General features: G+C 46.3%; 2 protein-coding genes across 2 annotated transcripts in view; both read right to left on the minus strand.

Annotated features, from left to right (window-relative positions):
• The window catches only part of LOC144136777 (uncharacterized), an 88733-nt gene extending 79907 nt beyond the window's left edge, over positions 1–8826 (minus strand). Inside the window, exon 1 of the mRNA XM_077669398.1 lies at positions 8688–8826. The gene's annotated coding sequence lies outside the window, so the exon portion shown is untranslated. The remainder of the gene's footprint in view (positions 1–8687) is intronic.
• Positions 7775–8809, minus strand: LOC144136782 (uncharacterized). Its single transcript, XM_077669409.1, has 3 exons — positions 8687–8809; positions 8378–8619; positions 7775–8263 (listed from the first exon to the last, which is right to left on the minus strand). Exons 2-3 carry the CDS (start codon positions 8468–8470, stop codon positions 7844–7846), a joined length of 513 nt encoding a protein of 170 aa, XP_077525535.1. The 5' UTR covers positions 8471–8619; positions 8687–8809; the 3' UTR covers positions 7775–7843.
• Positions 8827–12327: the final 3501 nt, after the last annotated feature.

Here is a 12327-nt window from a genome sequence, read left to right on the forward strand (position 1 = left end):
ATCACTTCCCTGTACTAATCAGTTTAACATCTTCACCGGAGATAATCCTAACAAAAGTGCAACGTTGGAAAACTTCATTTAGCAGCCTGGCAACTTTTTAGAGCAGAAGCCACATTAGAAAAATTAGTTTTGGAAAATTTGAACATTGATTAGATAAATGAAATGTTCACGAACTGTATAATAACTGCCGCACACTTAGCTATTCCTCAGTTGTCTGGAGTGGTTAGACAGAACCACAAGGTATGGTGGGCACAAAATTGCAAGGAAGCAGAAAAGCAACAAAATAAAGCTTGGGGTAAATTTAACAGGTACCCTACACATGAGAACCTCGTACGGTTTAAAAAGGCAAGAGTGAAAGCTGGGTATATCCTTCGCAGTGCCAAGAAAGCCTCATGGCAAAGTTATATTTCATCTATAAGCTGTCAAACAACATAACAAAAAAATGTGGGAACAGGTTCGAAATTAAATGGCCACTTCTCACCGTCCATGATCCCTCTTTTGACAACACCTGGCGCACAAACAAGCATAAGGCAACAGGCAGACATTTTGGGGGAACACTTCGCTGCAGTTTCTAGTTCATCTCAGTATATGCAGTCATTCCTGAAATACAAAACTATTGCCAAAAAACAAAGGCTTCCAACAAGTCGAGGTGGAAACCAACAATACAATTTAATCACTCTGCAAAAACTACTGTACTGTCTGCTGGCAAAAAAACTGCTCCAGGACCCAACCAGATACACTATCAAATGCCTGCCCATCTTTCCCAGCCTGCCATAGAGGCACTCCTGAATTACTTTAATAAAATATTCATAGAAGGAAAAATACCTAAGGAGTGGAAGAAAGCCGTCATAGTGACATTCCTGAAACCTGGAAAAGCACCAACTTCCCCTTGTAGGTATCGGCCGATAGCCCTCACAAGCTATCTCGCCAAATCTTTTGAAAGTGTCCTTAATATTAGTCTGACATTTGTCCTTGAATCGCGTGAACATCCTCATACCCATCAATGTAGTTTTAAAAAGGCATGCTCAACAACTGACGATCTAGTGTGCCTCAAAAACACAATAAGAGAAGCTTTTATACACAAACAGCACTGTCTTGCTGTTTTCTTCGATATGGAGAAAGCATATGATACAACCTGGCGGTTTGGGATCCTCCGCAACCTAGGGGACCTAGGTATCCATCGCAAGATGTTGAACTGCCTGAATGACTTCCATTCCGACCGCTCATTTCAAGTACGCCAAGCATCAACCCTTTCCAGGAGCTTCGTTGAAGAGAACGAGGTTCCTCAGGGGTGTATTTTAACCACAACATTGTTTATTATAAAAATGAATATCATAAGTAAAATAATCCCAAAGTACATCCTGTATTCAGTGTACATTGATGATCTTCAAATAGCCTGCACATCCTCAAATGTAGCAACATGCGAGAGACAAATACAGTTGACAGTGAATAAACTAGTGACATGGGCAGATCAGAATGATTTCCAGCTTTCCACACAGAAAACAGTAGCCATTCTTTTCTTGCTGAAACGAGGCATACAATCCGACCCATACATACACCTGAACGAAACACAGACACCCGTCAAAAATGAGCACAAATTTCTTGGGATAACTTTTGACAAAAAACTCACTTTCCTGCCTCTAATAAATGCACTGAAAAACAAAGCCTCCGAATCCCTTAATATACTCAAAGTATTGTCACACAAAGGTTGGAGTGCTGACAGGACATGTCTTTTAAAAATTTATTGCTCCGTGATACGCTTTACCTTAGATTACGGATATATAGTTTATGGGTCAGCGAGGCCTTCGTACCTGAAACAACTAGATCCAATACATAGTAATTTAGATTTGCGTCTTTCCTTTGGTGCTTACAGGACGCCGCCCATAAAGAGTCTTTATGTAGAAATCAACGAACCGTCACTTACAGACAGAAGAACTATGCTCACATGCTCATACATTTTAAAAATCTATTCGCTGCCCAAACACTTATGTTACCCCATAGTCACAAAGTGCCCATCTAGGACACTGTTTAACAACAAACCGCTAGCTATCAGGTCACTCCTCATGCGTTTTGAAGAGATTTGCCGAAACCTCCGCATATTAGATATATTGCCTGACTTTGCTCGGAGACGAGATCCACTGCCTTCATGGTACAATTTTCCTGTAATCTGTGATCCTACTCTTATACAGTTATATAAAAAACAAACTCCACAACAACATATAGTACAAGAATTCTTTGCGCTCAAAGAAAAATACAGTAGCCTTACGCACTTTTATACAGATGGTTCAAGAACGGACATTTACGTAGGAAGCGCAGTCATCCGAGGGAAGTCTGAGAAAACAGTACGGCTTCCACAGTTCGCATCCATCTTCTCTGCAGAATGTTACGCAGTCTGTGTGGCCGTAGAAAAAATAGTAAACGAGAACCTCACCTAAACAGTATTATTTAGAGACTCCCTCAGTATACTTACAGCTCTGCACTCTAGAAATGCAATCACTCCGATTCTTCGTGGCATCATACACAAGATAGTAACAGCCACAGATTGAGGACAAAACATAAAACTCTGCTGGGTTCCGAGTCATGTCGGAATAAAAGGCAACGAGAGGGCAGATTTCTGCGCTGCTAAAGCTCGTGGCAAGGAAATAAAAAAGTAATTATACCTTTTAAGAATTGCGTGAACTTAGTACAGCGTAAATTAAGAAAAAAATGGCAGTCGTCTTGGAGAAATGAGGTAAATAAAAAGCTACGCTTGCTAAAGCCCGCTTTAGGCGAATTGATGTCTTGTGTGCACCAGGAACGATTCAAGGAAGTCATTCTCTGTCGTCTCCAAATAGGCCACACACACCTTACGCACAACTTCCTCCTAACAAAAGAAGACAAGCCAGTTTGCGAGGAATGCGGAGGTGAACTTGCCGTTAACCACATCTTATTATCTTGCGTGAAACTGCAAAGACTAAGAAAAAAACACTTTAATCAATTTTGCGTTTGTAATTTTTTAAGAGAGGCAGGATTTTTCGAAAGACCTTAAATTCTGACCAGCTGCTTTGCTAGTTTTCTAGTAGACCTCACCCACTTTCTCATGCCTAAAGAAAAAGGCTGAGGTTTTTATTTGATAGGTTCGGAGCCTCAGGATTCTTGCCCAGCCAAGGTTAGCCGCTGAGGCTACCTGGTCTTTTTTAAGGCTTTTACAATTAGCCATTTCCAAATTTCTACTCCTCTGTTATTACTATACAGTACAGTCTTTTAGGCCATCTGCACCATCGATAATATTTCACATTTCTAAACATTCTACAGGAAACTTATTCTATACCATGAGCTTCGCGCATGATGGCCTTAGCTGCCTATATGCCATAAAACCCAATACAACACTACATGGCCAACGGAGATGTTGAGTTTGTGGGCAGTGTGCCTCACATGAATGCAACGACCATCTCGAAACAACCCTTCCACATGGCACATTGCCATTTGAGGTGGACGTGCTTGGTCACCCTGACCTATGCTCGTCTCACACATCTGTTCTCTTCATCAAAATCCTGGCACCAAAACTGCACTTGTTTTCTTGACATTACACTCACTCTATAAGCTTCCACTAGTCACTGGTGAATTGCAACTGGGGACATTCTTTTTAAACACGGAAACCTTATTACACTTTGCACCTCAATCGCCAACCATGTATCAGTCAATGATTCCATCTTATAACTTAATGAATGAATGAATGTATGAATGAATGAATGAATGGATTGAATGAATGAATGAATGAATGAATGAATGAATGAATGAATGAATGAATGAATGAATGAATGAATGAATGAATGAATGAATGAATGAATGAATGAAAAACATTGTTGCGAGATTTGGCCGGGGGATGTGTGGGAGGGATCTATAGTCGGGGGCTCCAGCTGCTGTCACTTCTGTCCGTGCTCATGCTACGAAGGCCCTTTGGGCTTCAAGTCTAAAGCTGGACTGGGCAGCCTCCCACCCCTCATTAGTTGCCACTGCGTCAGGTCGCCAGGTGAATTGCTTGGGCCGATCCACGCTATGTGATGCAGGCTTGCCTTCTCCCCACACACTTTGCATTTGGAGTTGTAGGAACCGGAGTTTATTAGGTTGAGACGGGCGGGTGAGTTGTCGGTTTCACCACCTAACCCCCTCTGCTTTGGAGAGCCCTTTGGCTGGGGGCGTTTATTTTCTGTGAAAAAGTTTGCAATGTTGTAGCCTCTCCACATATGTTGCTAGTTATTTCAAAGCACAGTGGCACAACTACCTGAATCTACCAGATTTGATCGTGCCTTCTATCCAGACATAGAATTTAATTCACACGGGCGCTTGTTACCTTACTTTTTAACCATCCTCGTAGGTTGAAAGGGAAGTGACGAAAGGGGAGGGCATAATTATATTACTCATCTAGGGGGCAACTGCAAGGTAAAAAAATGAGAGCAAGTAGCAGGGCTTCATGCAAGTTTTTGACATTGTCAAGTGGTATATGTTGCTGTTTGATTTTATTACAATTTTATTTTTGTCATATAGAAGTACATGGCACTGGGAGCAAGTAGTAATCACTGTCACAAGTAACACATATAGGCAGAGGTGTAACCCCCTGTACATTAAGAAACCCCATTGCAATTGTTGACACATATTAGTGTATTGCTTCTTTACTTGAAAAAAGCCACATTAATTATGCACACTCTTTATTCACATGTGTATATCCTTTACTTTGTGTTACCATAGTATGACCTGCCAATTCTGTATACTGCATTTTTTGTGACAGCTGTACCGCTCACCTCCACGGTGCCTCAGAAATAGTAGGTATGTGAAATAAATAAAGAAACATGTCCGTTGGCAAAACGTAATGAGAACTAATTTCACAACAGTGCAATGACAATTGCAAACTAATGCACATTAGCAAGGATTTTCACCTCATACATATACAGAATATACAAAGGCGTTTACACATTGCATAATGTCACACACGTCGCCTTTTGAACAGCATAAGACAAATTATGATGCCAATTAAATACATGTTTAAAGGTAAAGTTACAAAATTACACATCTCTCAGAATATCATTTCATCAAGTGCAATGTTTTTGTTTTATACTGCTCAGCAACACAGGAAGATATTTTGTAACATTTTGCAGTGTTTGTTAGCTGTATGCTTTTTCGTAAATTTCATTTTTCGAAAGCTCACCAGCTCATATATATAACTTATATATTGTAGTGTTTTTTTCTGAGTCTGCAATATGGTGACGAAAGGGAGGGCTGCTTCTCTCTTTGTTTCAAGGATCTTCCAAAAATTATTGAATATTTTTGAACATGGATTTCATCCATGTATAAGTATTCCTTTCTGGTATATTTCTCTTTGGCCTAATGCCTTTCAGTACCTTTAAATCATTGAATTCTACACAAGGTCTTTATGTATGTACTTTCTGTTCAGCTCTGTAAAGGCTGGTGTGTATTATTTAGCTTAGGCAGATATGACATTCAAGGAAATATAACTTGCAACTCGCCAATCTGGCCATTTGATTAGGTGCCAGTAGCGGCGGTAATGTTACTGCAGCACGCTTTAGCCGTTTTTCACATCTGGTTAGGCGCACGCTACGCGCATGAGCTTCGATATATTTTTTGAGCTGGCTCCCAAATCGCTGCGCATTATGCAACCAGGCGCACGTGTAGACACAGTCGCACACCTTGGCGTCGATGCAAACCGGGGCAGCAACATGTCTGAGCACGACTGCGTGTGACGACAACAATCAATAACGGCTTGTTTCTTCTGTGAGTTTCTATGCACCTCCCTGCACGGTACAGCGACCGTTAGACCGGAAGGCGCGTGATGGCGCAACCTGCACCCTTGCCGTGATAGCTTGCTGTTTTGGTTTGCCGTCGCCACAGATGATGACGATTTCCAATTTATTAATGCGCAAGCGTTGTATAACTCAGTTGCGTTCACAGTTCTTTGTCCGCGAAATGGGTCCTCACAATGACGTCACTCATGACGAATAAATGTTTAAAAGTTTAATGATCTATGATTTGTTGAGGTTTAACGACCCATGCGACTCAGGCTATGAGGGACGCCATAGCAATGGGCTCCAGAAATTTCAGCCACCTGGAGTTCTTTAACGTGCAATGACATCGCACAGAACAGAGGCCGCTAGAATTTCGCCTCCATCGAAATTCGACTGCCGCGTCTGGGATGGAACCCGCGTCTTTCGGGTCAGCAGCCATAACCACTGAGCCACCGCGGCGGCTGTAAAAGTTTAATGATAATAGTAATAGATTAATGGTGTTATATTCTGTGATGAAGAATGATATCGCATTGTTGATTAGTAAAATCAATTAAGAAGCTAATTACTGCAATTTAGACAATTATTTAATTAGTAAAATGAAAATGACAAATTGGAAAATGATGTCATCACTAATTAAGCGGAGTAATTGGTGGATAACGTGTCAAGGTGACGACGTCGCATAAAAACCATGTGACACGATGACTTGCAAAAAGTATGGCCATTTTTTTACCTACACTCGCTGCACTAGTGTAGCCAGTGTAGCATGGGTCCATTTTTTTGCCAGTGTAGAAAAAGTGTAGCTTCGCCCACCTACACGGACTTATTTCTTTTACGCGTAGTGTAGCATGGTAACTACACTTTCTACACCGCTTTCTTTGGAGGTATGGTGTAGGCTAGCGGACGAAGAAAGAAGGCGCGAGTTTCACAACGCCTTTTTGTGGCTGTAAATGTCGCGAGCAGTTGCAGCGCAGCCTCGCAAGTCTGTGAAGTCCGTCTGCCTGGATGATGGCAGCTTTATGACGATGCACCTACAAGACGGACAGCGGCAACCTTACCTTCTAGAAAGATAAAAACTGCTCACACGCCAGAATGTGCGTATTTTAGTCTGCCGAACGCTACTTCACATTTAGGTAAGCCGCGTTCGTTCCGTACGTTGGTATCGGCGCTGAGCGACCCAAGTGAAAAAATGTATTTTGCGTACATGGACATCCACGCATCTGTTTGTTAGTGTGAAGCTGCCTACGCTTACACTATCATCTTTATCAGCATCAGACTTTCTGCATAAGAAGGGAGATTGTTCAGGCTAGTGGGAAATTCACACGAGGTTCCATAGCGCAAAAGCAGGGACACGACAGAACACGAGCGCATTAAAGACATCCCCTTCATATTCTGTTTGGCTTATGAGTTTATTTTATGGGGTTTAACGTCCCGAAGCGACTCAGGCTATGAGGGATGACGTAGTAAAGGGCTCAAGAAATTTCTACCACCTCGGGGTCTTTAATGTGCACTGACATCGCACCGTACACGGGCTTCTAGAATTCGATCGCCACGGCCGAGATCGAACCCACGTCTTTCGGGTCAGCAGCCGAACGCAATAAACCACTGTGCCAGGGCGGTGGCTTGCCCTCGACATTCAGAGACTTCTTTCTGGACAGATCCTGTATTTATTCGAAAAACAGTGCTCCAGTAAATATCAGCAACAAATTGAAGAAAAAATCGGCGTCAATAAAATTACGTCAAGAAATTAGGCGAAATTTTCAGCAATTCAGATCACGTTTAAACTATTAGACCGTAAAGAATGTGACGCGTCCGCAAAGATTTTTGTCCTTGAAGAGCAGGTGGTTGCCTATCTTCAGCTTCAAGTACATAATCCGCCACCGTCGCGGTTGGGCGCAGAAGCCGCCCTGAGCTCGAACGCCAGCGCTTGCCTCATCTTCTGAAGACTATGAAGTGCGGCCCATCACTGGCGTTCGAGCTCCTTCGCCTGTGCGGCTTCCTGCAGGCAACCCGCAAGCGACTCGCACGTACGCCATGCGTGCTAGCCGTCGAATGCGACGGCCATATTACCACAGGAGACGCGGCACGACGAAATCAGGCACTGATGGTACTTCCGCAGCGGAACTAAAATCATTAAGGTCTATCGCGCTGCGGAGTCCTCGAGAGCCAGCCTCTAAGAGATCCAGGCGGAGGTCGACGAGGTGTTCTGCTTCTTCGGAGACCTGGAGGCAACCACGGGCTCCGGATTCATCCACAGCGGCGTCTCTCGCAAGACGGTGGTCTCGAGCAGCAGCGTGGCCGGAAGCCAGAAGCACGAGGTGGCTACCTTCTCCGCGGCGGCGGTGCGGACGCCGCGGACGCAGGCGACGACCACGGCGTGCCAGGCGGCGACTGGGGCTATGACCGACCCGCTTGCCACGTTGACCATCGCGGCCATTGTCAGGTGCAGTCACCTCGCACTGTTCGAGCATGGCGAGATGGTTGGTCTGCGCAAGACAGAAACGATGTTTAGACGACTCGGCGGAGAGCACAACGTATTCCATTATGTCGATGAGATGAACGCAAGCCACAACCGCGCGAAGAGTGCACGTAGAACGTACCTTGACCTCACTCCCTGGCTGCCCAGCTGGAAACATGACGGTGTGGTTCCACTGCTGTTGCAACTCCAAGCTGCAGGGGCGATGCGGCTTCATAGCCGAAGGGCAGACAGCAGCAGTTCTCAGTAGAACGCTGGCGTTCCGCGCTCGGGTACCACCGTGGGCTCGTGCGTCGTACGATGTTTCAAGAACGACTCCGCGCCAGTGGCAAGGGCCGACGTTGTCTGCGAGCGTCGCAGGTACCGCCAGTAATGGTTCAGCAGAGCCCTGGAACATCGTCGCGTTGCTTCGAGGTGGGGACTGCGAGACCTACCTTCGCCGGTGTCTTGGAGCAGTGCAGCAGCAGTGACGTGGCTCTTGGGGCTCGAAAACTGCGTCCAATTCGCAAGATGTTCGACGCGGGACTGGAGCTGAGGGTGACTCGATCTTGAGAACACAGCGCTTGCAGACAAAGGACCAGAACAAGAAGGACACACACCTGCGCTGACTGCGATGACACGCACGCCGCGTGACATGTGCAGTGGCCGCGCCTGATTGGCCAAAACGCCGGAAGCGGATGTGTTACTTTGTATACTGCGAAAAGAGTCGAAGAAACTGGGTGGTGACGTCAAACCATGTAGTCGGAGAGGAGGTGGGGGGGGTGGAGGCGCCTTTTTTTTCATGGAAATAAAACTTGTTTCAATCAATCAATCAATCAATCAATCAAGGAAGATTTAGAGTAGAGGCCGTCACGCATGGAGGAGGGAAAGCTCAGGAGAGGCCCTCGCTATCCGAGCTGCACGCCAAAAAGTTTGCCGGAAGTCACGTGTTTTCCCAAGGACCACTGGGAGTCTTTAGCAGACGGCGCAGCCAATGGTAACGCTGGACGCAGCGGCGTCGTCTGCTACATTGGGGCCATTTTTTTTTTTTACCTACACTGGCTACACGAGTGTAGCTAGTTTGGCGTGGTTTCATTTTTTTTTTTTGCCAGTGTAGAAAAAGTGTAGCTCCGCCCATCTACACGGACGCATTTCTATTACGCGTAGTGTAGCACGAGGACTACACGTTCCACACCTCTTTTTTTGGAGGTGTAGGCTAGCAGACGGAAACAGAAGGTGCGCGTTTCAAACAAAATAATAATTGGTTTTGGGGAGGGGGCAAGGAAATGGCGCAATATTTGTCCCGTATATCGTTGGACACCTGAACTGCGCCATTAAAAAAAGGGATAAAGGAGGGAGTGAAGGGAGAAAGAGGTGCTGTAGTGGAGGGCTCCGGAATAATTTCGACCACCTGGGGATCTTTAACGGGCACTGACATCGCACAGCACACGGGCGTCTAAGCGTTTTGCCTCCATAAACACGCAGCCGCCGCGGTCGGGTTCAAACCCGGGAACTCCAGATCAGTTGCCGAGCGCCTTAACCACTGAGCCACAGCGGCGGGTCAAAAACGCACGTGAAAATGTATTTTGCGTACATGGTCGTGTATACGTATCTATGTATGTTAGTGCGAAACTCACTATAGGCTTTCAGTACCGTCTTTCACGTCTGTGTATAAATACGGCGGCGCCTCAAAGTGGTCTGTCAGGCCGCTGTCTGAGAGTGAAGGGACAGCCATCGAAAGTCGCACCCCATTTTCCGCTGATCGCCGGTTTCAACGCGACGCAGAACGCTGTTCTCCTAGTCACGGCTGAAGCATGGATGCTTTGTATTTCGCACGAGGAACTCGTCGCCGACCCTTCATCCGACGGTGAACTTACTGTGCAAGTAGCGACAGCTGCAGGGCAGACGATACAAGCTTGTGTGTTGCGGTCCATTTGAGACAAAACAAAAATGTCCTTTCCATTTCTCTACCGTAATGAACGCAACGGTAAAATGTTTTGCCATATATATTTCTTCATTTATTTTTATAATATAATATGACTCAAAAATTCAGAGGTTGTCGTCTGAGAGAAGAAAGGAAGAGAGAGGTGCCGTAGTGGAGGTCTGCGGAAATTAATTGCAAACTACCTGGCGATCTTTAACGTGCATTGACATTGCACAGCACACGGGTGCCTTAGCGTTTCGTCTCCATCTAAACGCGGCCGCCGCGTGTCGGGTTCGAAGGCGAAACGCAAAAAAAGCCACCCGTGTGGTAGAAATCATACCAGGGCCCTCCACTATGGCATCTATTTTTCTCGTTATTCTTTCATTCCCAGCTTCATCCCGTTCCTAATGGCGCGGTTGAGGTGTCCAGAGAGAAGCGAAGCAGTGACTGCGCCTTTCATATAAAAATTGGTTTTTGAGGAAAAGAAATGACGCAGTAACTACCTCACATATATCGGTAACACACCTGAACCGCGCCGTGAGGGAAGGGATAAAGGAGGGAGTCAAAGAAGAAAGGAAGAGGTGTCGTAGTGGAGGCCTCCGGAATAATTTCTACCACCTGGGGATCTTTAAACTTCACTGACATCGCACAGCTCACGGGTGGCTTTTGCGTTCCGTCTCCATCGAAACGCGGCTGCCGCGGTCGGGTTCAAATCAGGGTACTCCTTTCATTTCCTCAAAATCAATTTTTTGTAGCGTGTTGATTGGAGCTACACCGTTTTATCTGGAAGTTAACTTTTATGTACACATTTGCACTGGTGCTCGTCCCTCTGTACAAATTCTGCGCTGAAAAAAACTCAATGGAGCATTTCTGACTCCTCCTCTGAAAATTTCGGGAAATACATTCAGACAGTTCTGCGTATAATTTTAACGTTTAGGCTCTCCTTTGCATTCGGGTGCAGTCACAGAAATATCTGATCTATGCAAGGCAAGGCTATGCAACAATCTTGCTAAAATTGCGCTGTCGGTCCGCCGCAGTGGCTCAGTGGCTATGGCACTAGGCTCTTGACCCGAAAGACGCGGGTTCGATCCCGGCCGCGGCGGTCGCATTTCGATGGCGGCGAAATGGTAGAGGCCCATGTAATGTGCGATGTAAGTGCACGTTAAAGGACCCAAGCGATCGAATTTCCGGAGCCCTCCACTACGGCGTTCCTCATAGCCCGAGTCGCTTTGGGACTTTAAACCTCATAAAGCCATAAAACCGTAAACCGGACTGAGGACAGCGGATCGGCATTGCGCGGGAATCCGATCGGTACGCCTATCATGGCGCTGTCTTCACAAGTCAAGGATTTCGCCCTGATGATAATTAACGGACTCTTCATGTCGTGGGGGGGGGGGGGGGGGGGGGGGGAACCTCACATCGTCGTGCAGCGTCTTCTAGAGTACAGGATTTCACCTGAGGGTAATGGACATGGCGGGCAGGGAGAACGTGACCTTTTCATCACGTCATGCAGCGTCTTCAGGAGGCCAGGTTTTCGCCCCGAAAACATCAGACTCGTTGTGTCCGGTGAAGGTTACCTCCTGTTATCGGCAGCCAGCGCCTTTCGGAGGCCATGGAGGTTTCCGCACTGAGGACAACCTGCAGAGTCGGCGTGCCGGGGAAACTGACCTCCTCGCCTCGTCGTCAGGCGTCTTCCGAAGGTTTTGATTTCAGTTAAAAGACAACGGACTCGGCGTGCTATGGTTAGCTGACCTCTTCGTCTAGAAATCTGATGACTTCCGGAGCCCATCTTGAAAACGGCACCTTCTGAGTGCCGGATGATGAGGACCTTTTGAATTTGAGTCCGGTGCGGCCCCCTACTCCTCATTCGTAAAAACGGAGCTTTAGTTCCTCGCCTCATGACAGTTGGTTCGTTTCGCTGGTCAGCTCCTGCTGATACAGTGCAGCAGAGCCATACTGCCTTCGGTAGGCAGATAAACCTGGCCGCTGAACTTGCCCAATGGAATGGACAGACGAGTCGGCAACCCAAAGTAGTCCACGGCCGCCGGCTGTGCTCGTCGCGTGGACAAGCGCCAAGAAAATTGCTATTGTTACCGCACTGGCCCGCGTTCCGCTGTGAGGTCTTCAAGCGCTGCGGGAACCATTGGGAAAAGGATTAGTGGCGAGGACTC

Source organism: Amblyomma americanum, chromosome 1 (assembly GCF_052857255.1).
Source record: "Amblyomma americanum isolate KBUSLIRL-KWMA chromosome 1, ASM5285725v1, whole genome shotgun sequence".
Classification (NCBI taxonomy): Eukaryota; Metazoa; Arthropoda; class Arachnida; order Ixodida; family Ixodidae; genus Amblyomma; species Amblyomma americanum.

Bases quoted from the DNA above. Each gene is read 5' to 3' on its own strand.
- LOC144136782 (XM_077669409.1), bottom strand. From the start codon at position 8,470: ATGAAGCCGCATCGCCCCTGCAGCTTGGAGTTGCAACAGCAGTGGAAC. The intron at 8,264-8,377 runs GTACGTTCTACG...TGTCTTGCGCAG, and splicing joins AGCCAGGGAGTGAGGTCAAG to ACCAACCATCTCGCCATGCT.